This window comes from Rhineura floridana, chromosome 3, assembly GCF_030035675.1.
Source record: "Rhineura floridana isolate rRhiFlo1 chromosome 3, rRhiFlo1.hap2, whole genome shotgun sequence".
NCBI classification, from domain to species: Eukaryota; Metazoa; Chordata; class Lepidosauria; order Squamata; family Rhineuridae; genus Rhineura; species Rhineura floridana.
The window spans coordinates 2,001,276-2,020,473 of NC_084482.1; the positions used below are offsets into that span (position 1 = coordinate 2,001,276).

Genomic DNA, 19,198 nt, shown 5'->3' on the forward strand with positions numbered 1-19,198 from the left:
AAAGGCCATACCAGGTAAGAAAAGACTGTTGCCAATCATTTATTGTCTAAAAAAAGTGCATCCACTATACATTTGCTACTGTTTGCTGGGAGCTGCCTCCTTCACCAGGTTGCACTCACAAGGTTCCACAGATAGTCACTGATAAAGCAGCGAGAGTGTTGGCCACTATCAAGGTTGATAGGCTGAGCAATATCTGGCCCATAATGAACTGAAGGCAAAAAAAGGTCAAGGCAAAAAACTTTTTCAGTTCCCTTCCCTTCAAGGATCCCGTTTGCCTATAACGAAAGGATACTTCCTTTGACCATTGTTGGCTCACAGGAGTAGTCCCAGTCAATCCGGCAGATCTGGTAATAAAGGTGTACAATATACCTGCAAGACAGAATTGAACATATGAAAGTCGGGCTATTGCCTACGGCAGCAGCTGAGGCAAAGATCTCTGGCTTTCTGCATAGGACACTCATTATATGCACTATGGCCTGTTTTGGCTACCTTATCCATACTGTGACACTTGCATCACAGAATAATGCTCAGAGAACAAAGTGCTTGGGGAAGGGGTGCAGCCCAGTGGTGGAGCATCTGCTTTGTGTGCAGAAGGACCCAGGTTCAGTCCCCAGCATCTGGAAGGCTGCTGCCAGTCAGTACAGAAAATACTGAGCTAGATGGACCAATGGTCTGTTTCAGTATAAGGCCACTTCCTAGGTGTGTAATATTTATTTATTTATTTAAAATATTTCTATCCCACCCTTCTACCATATAATAGGGCACTCAGGGTGGCTTACAAAAATAAAATCGAACACATAATAAAATTGTAAACAACAAAATCACAAAAACATTAAAATACATAAAATACAATATATATACACACATATATATATATATATAAATATATATAGGGAGTGGTACTAAAGGGGACTACAAAGGTAAAATTTAACAGAAGGCATAAAACCATGATACAGGAATACCCCGCATTAACGTATGCAAAGGGTCCAGAGCGAGTACGTAAACCGAAAATGTACTTAAAGTGAAGCACTACCTTTTTCCACTGTGCCACCACTGTGCCACCTCTCCTTCACACGGAGCCTCAAAGCCCCGCGCTAAAGCCTCTGCTGCTGCACCGCCATGCCTCCCAGCTGATTCTCGGTTGCGCCATTGCATCTCTTTCCACCACCACCCCACGCACCGAAAGAACAGGCCACAACCAAAGGTTAAGTGTCCATTCTTGCAAAGCGAGCGTACGTAAACGGGAATGGTGCTACTGTAAGTATATCCGAACTCGCGAGTGTCCGTAAAGTGAAGGTCCATAGAGCGGGGTATTCCTGTACTACTTTTAGTAATGCCTTCAAGTGTTCGGAGCACTTCATGAGCATTATCTAATTGTCATCTTTACAATTGGGCATGTCAGTAATTGCCACTACCGCTTCCCTGTATTGCAGATAGGGAAGGGGCGGAGGCCAAGAGAGACCAGCAGGAGGGGAAGTGTCAAGTTCTTGATTTATAGCTCAGTCTTTAAACCGTTAACGGAGGGGAAAACCTGCTGTCCCAATAGCAAGAGCACCAGCCATTAAAAAATTGGATAGCTTTACCTGAGCTCGTAGCCCAAGAGGCAGAGGGAGGACTGACAAAACTGGCCTCCAGGGTTACATAGAACCCTAACCATTTGCAGTTCAGATGTCACAGGACACTGAAGAAGCCAGGATCTTTTTGCTGGCACAGAAGGGGAGGGACACAGGCATATTCCGCTTTCACAATCCAATATACCATGGTTTAGTTAGAGGGGAGATTGTGATGTCTGAATTGGGCCAATATCTATGGCTAGACCTGGGATATAGCACTAGGCCAACACTTCTCTACAGATCACCGTTATACGCCATCCCCTCAGTAACACAAGACTGTTCCTGTACTTAAAAATGTTCTTGAAGCTGCAATGGCGTAAGCCTATTTTTAACTCGGTAGAAAAGAAGCAGAGATGTTTCTCACTGGCTTGGCAACTGTGTATTTGCAAATAAGTCATATAAATAAACTACCTTTTCGCCACCTACTTCCAGCCGTTGGCTTAGAAATCAAAGGAGCAGGGGGAGGTCTCTACTTACATAGCCGACACGGACGCATTAGCATTGTCATCCACGCTCTTCTCCTGCTGCCTGATTTCTTCTCTCAAAGCCTCCAGTTCTTTCTTTAACTCATTATGTTGTGAGTGAAGGAATGTTGCTTCTGATTGGATTTTCCACACCAGCAGGGACTGCTAATTTCAGCAAGTGCAAATTACTCTGGAATAGCTATTTGCATGTGAGCCAGTGTGGCGTAGTGGTGAAGGTGTTGGACTACAACCTGGGAGACCTGGGTTCGAATCCCCACATAGCCATGAAGCTCACCGGGTGACCTTGGGCCAGTCACTGCTTCTCAGCCTCATGAAAACCCTATTCATAGAGTCGCCATAAGTCGGAATCAACTTGAAGGCAGTACATTTACATTCAGCTATTTGCATCTGGGCAAACCTTTCTATATCCTCTGAAGAAGGGCAACAGGAAGGAAGGGCCTTCCTGTACCCACTTACCTGGAAGTAAGCCCCATTAAACACAATAGACTTTCTTCTAAAGTGGACATATATACCATTGTACTGTAAGTTAATTATACAGTGAAATCTTAATGAGTGCCTCTTTAGGAGGACACATACCTAAGCCTCTTCACAAAGTTTTCACACTGTGTATTTGCCATTTGAGAAAGGGATTCTTTAACATCCACCCACACGTTTGTGTAGTAGCATTTGCAGAAAACATCTAGGACATACCTAATCTCAAATGAACCCACCACATGAAAGATGCATTGTTTGCTAGGGAAAAAAGGGCAAACTGGCAATTCCAAGGTCTGCTAGAAAATAAGTAGGAAAAGCGCACTAAAGGGACTGGGAAAACAAGCTCTTTAGAACTCCAGGAATTCCAGTTGCTTGGTGTCCAAACAACTCATTTATCAGTTACAAGTCTGACATCACTCATTGGCTAAAACACTGACAGGTGAGAGCAATCAAACTAGCTTATTTCACAGAAACTGCTTAGCAGGGTGCCTGCACATTTTTGCTTCATAACTTTTTTTTCCTTTAGCCGTCCTAGAAAGCTGCCTGGGATCCCTGCCCGGGGGGGAGGGGAATGAAGACCTTCACATCTATGGGCATCGGGTTGGTAACCCCTACCTCAAGGAATTATTAGAGCTGCAGAATCTGCATGCCTCCAGATACTGGGATGCGGCTCCCATCGACCATGCTGGCTGGGGCTGATGAGAGGTGGAATCCACAACATCTGCAGGGTCACAGGTTCCCCATTCCTGGATTAATCAGATGCGGAAGTTTCAAGAATCCTCAGCAAGATGTCTCCTGACTTGCTTTTGTTTATTCCAGAATATGTAACGATGTGTATGTAGTTGCTATTTTATACAGTGAGACCCCCATGTAAATAAGAGCTAATTCATCAAGCCTAGTATTGTTGGCCACTCTAAGCAGCAGTGCCTCCCCATGATCTCAAGGGCAAGTTTTTCTGAGCCCTCCTACCTAAGGTCCTTGTAGCTGAAGCTACCAGGGATTGAACCTGGGACCTTCTGTGTTCAAAGTATGCACTCTAGCAGCCGTCATTCTTGTGGAAGGGGTTGTAGGAGAGGTAAAGTGCAGCCCTGACCTCAGTGAAAACAATAGTTCTTACTCCTCTTTGGTGAAATTCACAATTCTGGGAAAAGAAACAGTGAGCATACAACTGAAAAACACCCCAAATTTCCTTATTTACATGAGTAAAAATCCTGAAATACCCAACTTCTGAACCCTAATTTTGTGAACAAGTCCAGATAAAGTCCCAAGTCAAATCTGCTCAGCTTGCAAGATAGCAGTGTCCTGCCTTGCCAAACTGGGGTAGGGAGACACCTTCACTTACAAAAGTTACCACACCTTGACTGACCTGTGGTATAGTCTACAAGGGAAGAAATGTTTTGAGGGATTCAACTCCCACAGGGGATTTTTGGATTTGGTACCAGATACACACATGGAAGGATATTTGGTGTTGGTTCTCAATTTGGCATCCTCTCTTGCCTTCAGCAATTCTTCTTCAATTTTCTGCAGCTTTTGGAGGCTTGCCTTCAGCTCTTCTTCCCTGTCAGAAAGTTTCTGGGCCACCTGCTCCTCGATAGTCATGAGCTCTGCCACAAGGAAAGAATAGCGGCATGCGCACATGCACACACACACACCTGTTAAAATGTGGTGCTGTCAAGACACTGATAAAGAGGAAGAAACTTGGAAAATCAACAAGGCTCTACACATCCCTTCACCAGCTCCCCAATCAGCGCTTAACTTAAAGTGCTGGTTTTGACTTTTAAAGCCTAGGACAGACTTTCCCAACCTTTTGGTCCCCAGATGTTGGATTGCAACTCCCATCAGCCTTGGCCAGCATGGCCAATGGTGAGGAATGATGGGAAATGTGGTCCAACAACATTTGGGGACCCAAAGGTTGGAAAAGGCTGGCCTAGGTGCAAGATATCTTAACGGCTGCCTGTCCCCATATGAGCCTACCTAGATGTTAAGACCCTTTTCAGAGCCCCTGCTGTGTGTGCCCTCACCATCTGAAGTACCCTGGGTGCTGGCTGATGCAGGACAAGGCCTTCTCTGTGGTGGTGCCAATGTTATAAAAATCTCTGTAAGGCTGTCCATCTCAGTCCTTCCTTGAGCTTTACATAGCAGCACAAGCCATCCTTTTCCCAGAAAATATTTGGGATTGTCTTTTTTTATGGCAGTTACTTTCTACAGATTTCTGTTTGCAGGAATGTTACTACTTTTGCAGACTTAATTTTTTTTATGTATGTTGTGTGTGTATATATATACACACACACAAAATATACACCTAACTCATCTTTGGGATTTTTAACCAAATGCAGTTTAATAACAACAACAACGGCAAGCACCTCTCCTTTAGATCCAACATCCCTTCATGTTGACTTTGCAGCTGAGAGACTTGCACTGCTTCCACAAAGCCCCTGCTCCAAATGCTCTGGCGTGCACAGAATATTCAAGGGAAGATGAGGCTGGCGGCAACTACAAGTACGGGCTGGCTAGTAAGCCAAGGCTACATTAGGGATCCCTGATAATCAATGATTTCATTTAGAGAAAAAGCACCCAACAGAAAGAGTTTGGTGTTAACCTGATCAGTGCGTATCTGAAAGCTCCATTCACCTTCCAGGCCCTCACAAATCAGCCTATGCATCCTAGATTCAACGTGCCACAGAAAGTTGGCACACTGCTGGAACAAACTTCAGTGATCCCCAACCATGTAACAGGTTCCTTTAATAAGAAATGTCCCAAGCCCAGGTGTGTGTGGGCGGAGGCAGTTCTGCTGTATCAGAGGCCCAAGCATCAAGAGACTTGCGTGGAGCTCCTGTGTAGAGAGTGATCAGGTAGCATCTGGTAGTTAAGCTTTCAACAGTAGAATGAAACATCTGATGCTGTAACATTAATTTAGCCCCAGCTGAGAGACCACTGCAGGGACCCTGGGTCATGCAGGGTTCCAAGACAAATCTATTTCATACAATTTATATGCTGCCTAACTTTAAAAACTCTAAGTGGTTTAGAAGAAAAAGTACAATCATAAAATCACAGCTAAAAATCTGAGAGCAACATAGTTTCAAAATGCAGTACAACACTATATTACAACTGTTGCTATGCAGTACAGGGAAAGGAGTACCTTTGATCAGCTGTGCTGTGCTCTTTTGAGTATCCAAGAGTTTGTTGATCATCTGCTCTTGTTTAGCTAAATTGTGCTTCAGCATCTTCCCTGCCTTAGCTCCTGCCATCACTTTGAGAAGCTCCTTGCTCACTTTTTCCATATCTTGTACCCCTTCTCGGAGAGCAGCCATCACAGCTTAAGGGGGGGTGGAAGAGTATGAGTGTTTGAGCAGTCTCCCAGACATTTCCAGAGGGAGGGTGAAATCCTGCCTGATCTCTTCCCCGACCGCAAAGCCCCTTCCTTTAAATGCCTTGCATGAGCCCAAAGAAGCAGAATGTGGACATGCAATCCCACCACATCCTCATCTCTGATTAAGATATAGTGAGATCGCATGTCAATATTCTGCTTCTTTGGGCTCATGCAGCAATGGGCCTTACCATTTCTACTGGTTCCCAGCAGATAAGGTCAACAGACCAATCAAGTTTTTGTATTTGTTTGTTAAACTCCACACATCCATTGCCTGACAGAAGCTTTCCCTCAGATTTTACAGTATTTGGCAAGACAAACGCCAATCTACACGTAGCCAAATGCACTTGCAGTGCAAAGAAAGAATCATCCCGCACCCCAAGATTCTTTCCTTTTATAGTCAAGGCAGTAGTCTAGGTTGCAAGCTAGGATTTTACCTTTAGGTCTTTTCTAGTTTGGCCAACTTTAAAGGGACTGTGCAGGTGGGATGAGAAGAGATTGCATTACTGGAAAATGACTAAAAACTACCCCCCAAGCAAACCGGAAACACCATACACATCCCAGAACTGGAAAAGTTCACCAGCCATGAAAGTTTTTCTGCAGTTTGGAATTCAGCCTCCAGCCTCTTTTACTTTATTTCAGTACTTTGAATACACATCGTATTACAAACCCACAACCGATTACAGCACATACACTCTTACTAGAACAGTAAGGGACTGAAATATGTGAGTGCAAATATCACCATCACAGAGGCATTTTGGCAACTTTAAAAAAGTTTCATATCCAGTTTCTAACAGCCTGCAGCCAACATTTCACTATACCTAGGGTTATGGTCTGTTCTTTCCAATCAATACATGAAACTTTATGTCTACTGCCTTAAATTCCCCGCTCAATAGTCCAAGTACAGGGCTGAGTTAACAACTTCCCCCTGGCACCACATCAAACTGTCCAATAAGAGCACCAGGCCCCTCTCCCCCCTGCAGTTGCACTGAGCAGATGATATTGGCAGCCTCCAGTGAACCACTTCAGGAGGTGGCACTGCCCTGCCTTTCCAGGCCTATTTCTACCAATATATGGCTCTTTACACTGGAAGGGACTTGGCTCCCTCTTTCCCACTCAAACCCTTTCCCCAGTTTATAGTAATCCCAGGGCTGTGGAGTTGGAGTCGGAAGCAATTTTGGGTGGAGTCGGACAGTAGAAAAATAGAGGAGTCGGAATCAAAGGTTTGGCGTACTGACTCCACAGCCCTGAGTAATCCTCCTTCCAAGCACGACAAACTCCTCCTGCCTCTAGGTTTTGCATAAGGTTTTGCCCACCACAACTCACCCTTTTCCCTTAGCAGCTGGAATGTTTGCTCTCTGACATCAGAGCAGTGCGATCATTGGCTGTGAAAGCTTGCCAGTGCCAGTCTTATAGCTTTTTACATTACAGTATATCATTCATATCTTAAAGTATTTAAGACTAAAAGCAGGTAGGGCCAGTGTACATGGTGATATTGACTTCTAAGACTGGGTGGTTCAGGCAATGCAATACATTACAAAGGAAAGAGGACAGGCCATTTGGTCTGATAGTATACGATGCAGCAATCTTGGGGAAGTTAAGCAGGTATGAATCGGTCCCGAATAGGAGACAACCAGAAACCTCCTGTCTGTCATCTTGACTTCTCCGGAGGAAAGGCAGAATATATATGTAATAAAGGTGAGGAAGGAAACAACTTACCAGGCAATTTTACCAAAGACAAAATTCCAATTCCCCTTTAATAATTATCAGATCTTGAGCATGAAAGCAAATCCTATCCATCAGGGCCCACAGAAAGGGGCCTGTTGTACTTTAGCATCAATCCACCCTGGCCAACTTCAGCACCCAATAAGATACTGGTATAAAACTTCTCATACAGGATCTTTGATAAGTCTGTTCAGTTTTAAAACCGATCTCCCTACAAGAGCCATGTTTTGTTCCATAAACTGTTTCTAACATAGGCACCCAAAATTCCCTTGAGAGCCAGTGTAGTGGTTAAGGTGTTGGATCATGACCTGGGAGACCAGGGTTCGAATCCCCACGCAGCCATGAAGCTCACTGGGTGATCTTGGGCCAGTCACTGCCTCTCAGCGTCAGAGGAAGGCAATGGTAAACCCCCTCTGAATACCGCTTACCGTGAAAACCCTATTCATAGGGTCGCCCATAAGTCAGAATTGACTTGAAGGCAGTCCATTTCCATTTTTCAAAATTCCCTTATTTAACAGAACATTGGAGAGGAGGGAAAAAGAGAGAGCCACTGCAAGGGAGGGGGTGGGGGAAATTATTTGCTTGTACAAACAGTAAAAAATATTTTATAGAAAAATGTGGTTTGCACCCTTTTAAACTACACAGAACTCTTCCTCAGGCTAGGTGACAAAAAAACCACTTTTTTTAAAAAAAAAGAATGAGGATATACACTTACCTGCAACTTGATTTAGTCTTAGGATGATGACAGAAGAAACCTTTTTCAGATCTGTATCTACTGAAAATTAAGGCTTCACAGATGTCTGTTGGAAAAGAGAAGCAACAGCAACTCTCATTTTGATTTTTTTTTTTTAAAAGAAGCAATTGTTTTAATCTAATCCTGGCATTTACTGGAACACATGGGTTCTTTGTCAAGCAGAAAACAGAACAGAACTTGATAGTCCATACAAGTATTGTTTCACTGTTTGGATTTTTCTCTAATGGATCAACACAGCCATTTGCACATGATACATTTACAACCTAACAGCCTCACACATGGTCAGCCTCCATATCAGCAACACTTAGCAATACGTGCATTTCAGTAAAGAAAAATATATACCTCTGGGTTCCTACTGGGAGGAAGGGTGGGATATAAACTTAACTAACTAACTAAACTCATACAGTGTCATCCCTTTTTCCCAAAACAATCTTTCAAGGATTAGATCAGCTGTGGTTCTTTGCCTTGTCACATACAAAACCAATTTATATACAATAACCATATCTGGCACAATTCAGCTAAAGTTAACAACTGTGTGGTCCTATTGACATTAAGAATTGTTTATTTTGCTGAAACCAATGGACTACAAAGTGCTTAACTTTAGCCAAATCACAGACATTGTCTCCTTTTCTGAGCAGCTTATTGGTCTGGACTCTACATAAAAGAGGATTTTTTAAAAAAATGATGAAAAAACAAAAAGTTGAATATCCAAGAATGCAAGAGACACAAAAGAGAAAAGAATGCCCAAATGCATGTTTCAAATTTGAACAATCTTCCTCAAGGAAACTATACTTTTAGGCTATAATCTCTTAGCTACTCACGAAGTAGGTGCTTAAACACAAACCTTATATAAAAGATTGAAACATGTATATCTTAGGATTTTTACGTCTTTCTATATTGTTGAATTGAATGATTGATTGAAACTTTATTTTTACCCCGCCCTTTTTCCAAACTGGAACTCAGGGCGGCTTACAAATAGAACTACATGTAGTTAAAAACAAAAAAACATACAATTAAAATACAATTAAACTATGCACAACCTTAAAACCTTAAAAGGCACTTAAAAATCTAAAAACAATTTAAAATAATACAAATAATAATATAAAAATACAACAAGCCTTGTAAAACCATGGATTTTTGTCCTCTTTCTTAAATATCATATACGGGGCTGCCCTCCTTGTCACTATTTCCTGAGCATTGCAAACAAAAACTCCTTAGGAGAGTGGAATCCTCTACAAGATGCACAGCGTATCTTGAAGGAAGCGCAAAAGGGCCATTAGCTGGCCAACTGTCACTACTGTTATGCTGTTCAGGGCACCCTCAATAATAACCTCCTTTTCCAATCACCACAATCCCAGGTCCATTACTCGCACTCTGCACGCGATTTAAGGTACGCTTGATGGGCAATCAGAACAGGCTCTGCGGGGGTGGGGGGGGGATGAGGCCTGACCCCGAATGACGCGGTTTAGAAGGAGATCTTTCTTTTCTTTCTCTGGCACAACTCCACTTGCCCACTCACCGACACACGCCGCTCTGCTATAGACAACTCCAAGGCTGGCATCATTTGAAGTCAGAGCAAATAATCTACTTGATTGGGCCCGCCGAAACTCCCTAGGCGCTGATTGGTCGCTTCGCAGCACGTGGGAGCCCAGACAAAACTTACGTCCGTTCTTACCTCGCGCGCGCCCTTTCAGCCCCACCCCCCCCCGCTCCGAAACCATCGAAATAGAAAAACAGGGTAGACTCAACACACACCATTACAATATTGATGGAGACTCTCCGGATCTGCAACGGAACTTGTTTGCCTCTCTAGGGCAAAGTATATATAATTTTCAACATAGAGATGGCAAGGGCGAAAGCGACGCCGCTCTACACCCACAGACAATCAATCACGGTCAATTCCCGTTTTCAATTTTTTTACAGGCCAACTTCATTACTCAAAACGCATGCGTGTGACCGTTACCAAGCCCAAATATTTTCTGCCTTCCTCAAACCACCCCGGGGTTCTCCTCGTGCGCATGCGTCTCTCCTCTCCTCCCCCCCCCCCCCCATCTTCTGGAAAGCGAGAATCTTTCCGGCTTTCAAAGGAAGGAGAAAGTTGCTTCCATCGCGATCAGGCGCCAGCGGGCGCTGCTTTACTTTATTCCATGCAAAACTGGAAACGGCCCTCGTCCCATGAGGGAACCCACTCAATAGCATTAATGTAGTGTTTTTATAATGTGCAAACGTGCTTCACTTACGTTTCTTTATCGTTATCATTACAACGTAGAAGTTTAGTGTTTTTAATCAGTAATTATGATTTTTCATTATCAATAACAACATTTATTAAATAGAAATGAAGGAGAATTATAATTAATTTGGGGAAGGACCAGAAGTCAATGACAGAGCATCTGTTTTGCATGCAGAAGGTCCGAGGTTCAATCTCTGGCACCTCCAGATGAAGCTGGTTAAGACTTTTGCCTGAGATGCTGGAGAGCTGCTGCCAGTTAGTGTAGGGCAATACTGAACGGAATGGGCCAATGCTCTGTCTCAGTACAGTATAAGGCACTGTCTATTCCTAAGTTACTGTAGGGCAGTATTATTATGACATCATTTGGGAAAGAAGTTGGTGATGAGAGCATGTGGTTTGCCTACGGCAGATATGGAAAACTTCGGATGCCATTGGACTACAACACCCATCACCCCTGCCTGCTGGCTGCGGTTGATGAGAATTAGAGTCCAGCAACATTTGGAGGGCCCACAGGTTCCCCATCCCTGGGCTAAGGACACTCAGTTCATAGCAAATGTAATATGAACAAGGGATGTCCTCTTACAGCCTCTAACTACAGCACAGCATTTCAGAGCTGATTTGTGACAGATTTGCCTAATAATATCCTCTTCTCACACCAACAAGGCTCAATGACTGAGCTGCTCCACTGCAGGAATAAGGAAGAGCAAGAGATTTCAAGAAAGAAGTGAGGGGTTGTATCAAGAAAGCAAAGAGTAAGTTTGCCAAATAGGGCAACCAAAGAAATCTTTAAATCCGAATGAGGGAGGTAGGAGAGAAAATAGAAGATACAACATTTGAAAAGTATACATATAAGGAGAAAGAGAAATCAGACTTGAGGCCAAAGCTGTAGCAGAAGAAATAAAAACACAAACCTGAGCAATCTAAGAAGAGAGAAAAATGGCCACAGGTCTGAGGAAAAAATGAAGTAGCATCAAGAGAAGGTAGTAGTGGAGAGAAACTGACCACAACAACATGACAAGATACTGTATATGGTTAGCACAATCATTCCTATATCCCCTCTCCTTCTGGATAGAGCTTGCTCATCCTCTCAATATACCAGGGAGTGGGAAGCGATGAAGCTGATGAGATGACGGCAGGAACACACATGGTGAAAAATTCAAAGCAATTTTGATCAAACACAAATGAGAGCTCATCTTAGAGCACAGATGTTGAACCTGTAGCCCTCCAAGTGTTGTTGGACTACAACTCCTATCATCCCTATCCATTTACTTTGTTGAATAGGGCTGATGGGACTTGGGGTCTAGCATTCATCATTGGCGATCACTTGTGACTGAGCAAGATTGTCTTCCAAGACAAGACCTTTACTGTGGATCCATAAGTGTCTATGGAGGCCAATTCTAGGTCCACACAGCCTCCCACAGTGAGCGCATAGGTTTCCAGATGGAAGACAGTCATGACGAGGATTTGCTTGATGTGCCTTCTGCTTAGTTCTTTTGTCCCGTTCACCCTGTACTCATGCTTCTTCAAAGTCCATAGCACCTTTGATAACAGCAGGCCTCCAATTGGGATACTCATGGAACAAAACTTCCCAGTTCTCGGTGCTCATGTTACTTTTTTTAGATTATCTTTAAGAACATCTTTAAACCTCTTTTGCTGTCCACCAATATTCTGTTTTCCATCCTTAAGTTGGGAGTAAAGTAGCTGCTTTGGAAGACGGTAATCAGGCATTCGAACAACATGGTCAGTCCAGCACAGTTGATGTTGAAGAATCATTGTTTCAACACTGGTGGTCTTTGCTTCTTCCAAAACGCTAACATTAGTCCATCTATCTTCCCAAGTAATTTACAGAATTTTCTGGAGGCAGCGTTGGTGGAATCTTTCAAGAAGTTGGGAGTGGCGTTTATAAATGGTCCAGTGTACAGTAAGGTCGGTAGTACAATGGTTTTATAAATAAGCATTTTGGTCTCCCTGCGAATATCCCGATCCTCAAACACTCTACACTTCATTTGGGAGAATGGAGCATTCACAGAGCTCAGACAATGTTGAATTTCAGCATCAACGTCAGCATTTATAGAGTGATGGCTGCCAATATAAGAAACGTTATCAACATTCTCCAGCATCGCACCATTAAGCTGGACTGATGGTGCTACGGAGCGACTAGTTCGCACATGCTGATGAAGCACTTTGGTTTTTTTGATACTAAGTGAGAGCCCAAGCTTTTCATATGCTTCTGCAAAGATATTTAGGATAGTTTGAAGATCTTTATCTGAATGTGCAAAGACTACATTATCATCGGCAGATTGAAGTTCTACGACAGAAGTTGTAATTATCTCACTTTTTGCTTTCAGCCTACTGAGATTAAAAAACTTTCCATCTGTTTGATATATGATCTTCACACCAGTAGGAAGTTCCCCCTCAATAAGGTGTAGAATCATAGCAATTAAAATAGCAAATAAGGTTGGAGCAATGACGCATCACTGTTTTACACCTGATCTGGCTGAATGGATTGCTTTGAAAGCCATTGTTATCCAAAATTGTGACTGTCACGTTGTCATGAAGGAGTTGCAAAATATTCACAAATTTATCAGGGCATCCAATTTTCAGAAGGATGGTCCAGAGAGCAGTTTGATTCACAGTATCAAAGGCCTTAGTCAGATCAATAAATGCCACATATAAAAGTTTTGCTCCTGGCATATAAAGGTTTTGCTCCTGGCATTTTTCTTGAAGTTGTTGTGCAGTGAAGATCGTGTCCACTATCCCCCTGGAAAGGCAGAAACCATGTTGGGATTTGGGGAGGATATTTTCTGATAGGTAGGAGGTGATTTGTGAGGATCCTTGCAAAGATTTTACCTGCAGTAGCAAGAAAAAATATGCCTCGATAGTTCCCACAATTTGTTCTATCACCGTTCTTAAAAAGAGTGATAATGATGGTGTCCCTAAAGTCTTCTGGGATCTCCTCCCTTATCCAGATCTTTTTGATGAGCTTATGCAGTTGTTGTGTAAGTTCAGGCCCACCTTCTTTAAAGACTTCAGCAGGAATCCCATCAGGTCCATAGCTTTGTTATTCTTCATTTGACTGATGGCTTTACTGACTTCATCCAAATTAGGAGATACTGCACGCTTGTTTCTAGTTTGTTGTTGTGGAATTTGCAATAATTATTTTTATTTATTTATTTAATTCAATTTTTATACCGCCCCTAGCAAAGCTCTCAGGGCGGTGTACAACAAATAAAAATATATCTTTACATTTCAATATTAAAAAACCATCTAATTCTCAAATCAACAATTAAACAAACAAATAAAACATATAACTAACAAATACAACATTAAATACAAATACTGAAATACTAAAATGTTAAAAATATTAAAAATATTAAAATGCCTGGGCAAAGAGGAAGGTTTTCACCTGGCGCCGAAAGGATAGTAAAGTAGGCGCCAGGCGTACCTCGTCAGGAAGGGTGTTCCATAGTTCGGGGGCCGCTACCGAGAAGGCCCTCTTTCTTGTAGTCGCCTTCCGGGCGTCTTTCTGAGTAGGCACCCGGAGGAGGGCCTTCGATGTTGAGTGCAGTGCCCGGGTAGGTTCATATCGGGAGAGACGTTCCACCAGGTATTGTGGGCCCGTGCCGTATAAGGCTTTATAGGTCAAAACCAGCACCTTGAATTGGGCCCGGAAACATACAGGCAGCCAGTGCAAGCCGGCCAGAATTGGTGTCACATGTTCTGACCGCTTGGTCCCGGTTATTAATCTGGCCGCTGCATTCTGCACAAGATGCAGTTTCCAAACCGTCTTCAAGGGCAGCCCCACGTATAGTGCGTTGCAGTAGTCCAATCTCGAGGTTACCAGAGCATGGACAACTGTAGCAAGATGTTCCCTGTCCAGATACGGGCGCAGCTGGGCCACCAGCCTAAGTTGGTAAAAAGCACTCCGTGCCACCGAGGCCACCTGCGCCTCAAGTGACAAGGACGGGTCCAAAAGGACTCCCAAGCTACGCACCTGCTCCTTCAGGGGGAGTGTAACCTCATCCAGAACAGGTCAAACATCCAACTGGTCAGGGGATCCATTTACTAACAGCATCTCAGTCTTGTCTGGATTGAGCTTCAATTTGTTCGCTCTCATCCAGTCCATTATCGCTGCCAAGCATCGGTTTAGGACCTTGCCAGCCTCACCTGAAGAAGATGAAAAGGAGAAGTAGAGCTGCGTATCATCAGCATACTGATGAGAACGCACTCCAAAACTCCTGATGACCGTCCCCAGCGGCTTCATATAGATGTTAAAAGAGCATGGGGGACAGAACTGATCCCTGCGGGACTCCATATTGGAACGCCCAGGGTATCGAGTAGTGCTCCCCAAGCCCTACTTTCTGGAGACGACCTGCCAGATAGGAGCGGAACCACTGCCAAGCAGTACCTCCAACTCCCAAATCCGCAAGCCTCTCCAGAAGGATACCATGGTCGATGGTATCAAAAGCCGCTGAGAGATCAAGGAGAATCAACAGAGTTACACTCCCTCTGTCTTTCTCTCGACACAGGTCATCATACAGGGCGACCAAGGCTGTCTCCGTACCAAAACCGGGCCTGAAACCCGATTGAAATGGATCCAGATAATCGGTCTCATCCAAGAGTGCCTGGAGCTGGGATGCAACCACCCTCTCCAGAACCTTGCCCAGGAATGGCACATTTGCTACCGGCCTATAGTTATTCAAATTATCTGGGTCCAGGGAAGATTTCTTCAAAAGCGGTCTCACCACTGCCGCCTTAAGGCAGTGCGGGACCACTCCCTCACCTAGTGAGGCATTGATCACTTCCCTGGCCCAGCCGGCAGTGCCATCCCTGCTAGCTTTTATTAGCCAAGAGGGGCAAGGATCTAACACAGAAGTGGCTGCACGCACCTGTCCAAGCACCTTGTCAATGTCCTCAAGCTGTACCAACTGAAACTCATCCAACAAAATATGACCAGACTGTGCTCCGGAGACCTCAGTTGATTCCACTGCTATAACTTTGGAGTCTAAGTCCTGACGAATGCAAGAGATTTTATTTTGGAAGTGCTTTGCAAATTCGTCACATCGAGCTTTAGAAGATTCCATCACGTCCTTAGGGCCAGAGTGTAACAGCCCTCTGACAGTTTGAAACAGCTCCGCCGGGCGGGAGATAGAGGTTTGAATAGAGGCAGTGATATGTTGTTTCTTTGCTGCCCGCACCGCCCCAAAATACGTCTTATTATAAGCACTCACCAGTGCAAAGTTGCATTCGTCAGGAGTCCGTCTCCATCTGCACTCAAGCCGTCTCCTACATTGTTTCATCGCCCTCAGCTCCGGAGTATACCATGGAGCTGTATGAGCTCTACAGAGGAGAGGGCGCACAGGTGCAATCACGTCAGCTGCCCGGGTCATCTCTGCAGTCCACAGATCGACCAGGGTGTCGATGTGAGCGCCAGCCTTATCAACCGGAAAACTTCCCAGGGCTTTTTGAAAACCATCAGGATCCAGCAGCCTCCGGGGGCGGACCATCTTAATAGGTCCCCCACCCTTGCAGAGGGGGAAAGTCGTTGTGAGTCTAAACCTCAACAAGCAGTGATCTGTCCATGACAAAGGAGTTGATGTAAGACTCCCTATACACAGATCACTATCATCATGTCCCATAACAAAAATCAGGTCCAGAGTGTGACCTGCCACATGAGTTGGGCCAGTGGTATATTGGGACAGCCCCATGGTCGTCATGGAGGCCATGAAGTCCTGAGCCGCTCCAGATAAGATGGCCTCGGCATGGATGTTGACATCACCCAGAACCAATAGTCTAGGGGACCTCAACAAAACCTCCAAGACCACCTCCGTCAGCTCAGTCAGGGAGTCTGTTAGGCAGCGGGGTGGGTGGTACACTAACAGAATCCCCAATCTGTCCCTCTGGCCCAACTCGAGGTGCAAACACTCAAGGCCCGTAGTTACGTGGACATGGTGCTTGAAGAGGGGGATAGAACTCCTATAGACCACAGCAACCCCCGCTCCCCGGCCCTCAGATCTACCGTGATGCTGCAAGGTGGGCACAGCTGAGAGAGACCAACACCTCCCTGCTCTCCCACCCAGGTCTCAGTTATGCATGCCAGATCAGCTGCCTCATCCACAATTAAATCATGGATGAGAGTGGTCTTATTATGTACCGATCTGGCATTAAAAAGCAGCATCCGGAGATCAGAGAGCTGGCTGATAGGACATCCCGCATACCTGTGGGTGTGTGGAGGACCGGAACACGGGACAGCCGTCAATTGTCTGGGCCGCGTTCCCCTCACCTGGCCTGTCTTCCACACAGCGTGATATCTCCCTTTACCCGTCACTACGCCTATTGGGTGAAGACCTCACCAGCCACAATAGTTACAATTAAGGAGGTCATGGTAATGGTCTTTCCAATGCAGTGCAATAGACTCTTCATCCTTAAGATGTTTGGTACCATCCATTGAATGTAAGGGATTCGTACCATAATTGTTGGTCCATACATCTTTATGTATCTTTGTGGCATTAAAAAGCCCTGTGTATCATCAGCATCTGCAAAATGCTGGATTTCGTGAGCTTTCTTTATCCACCAGGCATTCTTAAGTTCTCTAGTTCTTCTTTGGACCTCAGCCTTTGCACTGGCACAGATTTTCTTCTTGGCACCACAGTCAATGTCATTCTGCCATATCCAGAAGGTTTTCCTTTTCTTGTCGATGAGATGTTCAATCTCACTATCATTCTCATCAAACCAATCCTGATGTTTCTTAGTTTGGTATCCAATAGTTTGCTCACATTATGCAATAATGGAAGTCTTCCATTTAATCCAGTGTATCTCGACGTATTCAGGGAGTTCCATAGTAGATATTTAATAATAATAATAATAATAATAATTTAATTTATGTGTCGCCTATCTGGCCAATGGCCACTCTAGGCAACGTACATCTCTGTTACAATAAAATACATCATAATAATACAATACAACGATAAAACTATAAAACTATAAACAATGACAGTTCAGAGTAATAGGCAATTTGTCATAGAGATTAACCCTCCCCGGAAGTCCCAAAGGCCTGTCTGAAAAGCCAGGTCTTCAAGGCCTGGCGGAATACATCCAGGGAAGGGGCATGCCGAAGATCATACGGGAGGGAGTTCCAGAGAGTGGGGGCCGCCACTGAAAATGCCCTCTCTCTCGTCCCCACCAACCTAGCTGTTTTAGTTGGCAGGACTGAGAGAAGGCCCTGTGTGGCTGATCTTGTTATTTCTTAAGCGTTGTTTGAAAACCAGCTCACTTAATAGGATCTTGAAGGGCGTGGATGCTCATTTTACGCCTTGGTTTTCTTCCTTGGCATCTACGTTGATGAACAACATTAATGGCCACAGTGGATTGAATTAATTGGTGATCTGTCCAGCAGTCATCAGCACTTGTCATGGCCCATGACCTCTAGCATGGACAATTATGTAATTCAGAAGATGCCAGTGTTTTGACTGAGGGTGCTTCCATGATGTTTTTAATTTATTTTTCTGGTGAAAGAGTGTGTTTGTAATAATAAGATTATGCTCTGCACATTTAGTCAGAAGTAGAATGCCATTCAGGTTGCTATTGCCAACTCCTTTCCCAATGATTTCTGGCCATAAATCGAAATCACACCCAACTCTTGCATTGAAATCGCCCAGGAGGATAATTTTATCCTCCTTAGGTATGTCTGATAAGATGGTGTCCAGCTGGGTATAAAAATTTTCCTTGATGTCTTCATCAGCATCTAATGTTGGCACATAAGCACTTACAATAATTGCCTGTTGGTTTTTGATGAGTTTTAACCAGAGAGTTGAGAGCTGTTCATTAATGCCAATAGGAACTTCTAACAGGAGCTTCACAAGATTATTTTTAGTAGCAAACCCTACTCCATGTATTCATTGTTCTTGTTCAGGCAGTCCTTTCCCAAAGCAGGTATAACCTTTTTCTTCCTTCAATTATCCTTCTCCTGCTCTTCGAGTTTCTTGGCGTGCTGCTATGCCAATATTAAAATGTCTCAACTCCCTTGCAACGATGGCAATCCTGCGTTCAGGATGTTCACTATCTGTGTTGTCCAGCAATGTCTGTGTATTTCATGTTCCAAAATTCAATTGTCTTTTGCGACCACTAAGTGGTGACCCCACTGGTCTAGCAACATCTAGAGCAGCCTTTCCCAACTAGTGTGCCTCCAGATGTTGTTGGACCACAGCTCCCATCAGCCTCAGCCAGCATTGCCAATGGCTGAGGCTGATGGGAGTTGTGGTCCAACAACATCTGGAGGCACACCGGTTGGGAAAGTCTGAGCTAGAGGGCAATAGGTTCCTGTCTTAGAGCTTACTTTGAGGCAGTTATGATGGCAAAGAAGCAATACTTTCACATTATTGTGTATCCCATCTGGATGGCTGCAGTGTGTTTTATGTAGGGCTGCCCTTGTTTGGAATGTTCAGTTGGTTCAAAATGTAGCAGCTAGAAAATAACAATCACTAGGCAAATGGATTATATCTCACCAGTCTTAAAATAAGTTTACTGGCTCTTGCCCCATTTCCATGCAAA

General features: G+C 44.2%; 1 protein-coding gene across 5 annotated transcripts; it reads right to left on the reverse strand.

Annotated features, from left to right (window-relative positions):
• Positions 1-15: 15 nt before the first annotated feature.
• On the reverse strand, positions 16-10,396 carry SPC24 (SPC24 component of NDC80 kinetochore complex). 5 transcript variants are annotated; one of them, XM_061613784.1, is made up of 7 exons: positions 10,174-10,396; positions 8,380-8,464; positions 5,712-5,888; positions 4,035-4,224; positions 2,091-2,183; positions 293-369; positions 16-208 (listed from the first exon to the last, which is right to left on the reverse strand). In XM_061613784.1, the coding sequence occupies exons 3-7, from the start codon at positions 5,881-5,883 to the stop codon at positions 102-104; spliced, it is 639 nt and encodes a 212-aa protein (XP_061469768.1). In that variant the 5' UTR covers positions 5,884-5,888; positions 8,380-8,464; positions 10,174-10,396; the 3' UTR covers positions 16-101. The 5 variants fall into 5 exon arrangements, with proteins under 5 accessions (XP_061469768.1, XP_061469766.1, XP_061469771.1 ...); XM_061613782.1 differs by lacking the exon at positions 10,174-10,396 and adding an exon at positions 9,938-10,046; XM_061613787.1 differs by lacking the exon at positions 10,174-10,396 and adding an exon at positions 9,938-10,045 and having other exon boundaries at positions 4,035-4,176.
• Between the last annotated feature and the right edge of the window lie 8,802 nt (positions 10,397-19,198).

Coding starts and splice junctions, on each gene's coding strand:
- SPC24 (XM_061613784.1), bottom strand. CDS start 5,883: ATGGCTGCTCTCCGAGAAGGGGTACAAGATATGGAAAAAGTGAGCAAG. Junction 370..2,090: donor AATGCGTCCGTGTCGGCTAT/GTAAGTAGAGAC, acceptor TCTGTCTTGCAG/GTATATTGTACACCTTTATT. Junction 209..292: donor GCCAACAATGGTCAAAGGAA/GTATCCTTTCGT, acceptor TTTTGCCTTCAG/TTCATTATGGGCCAGATATT.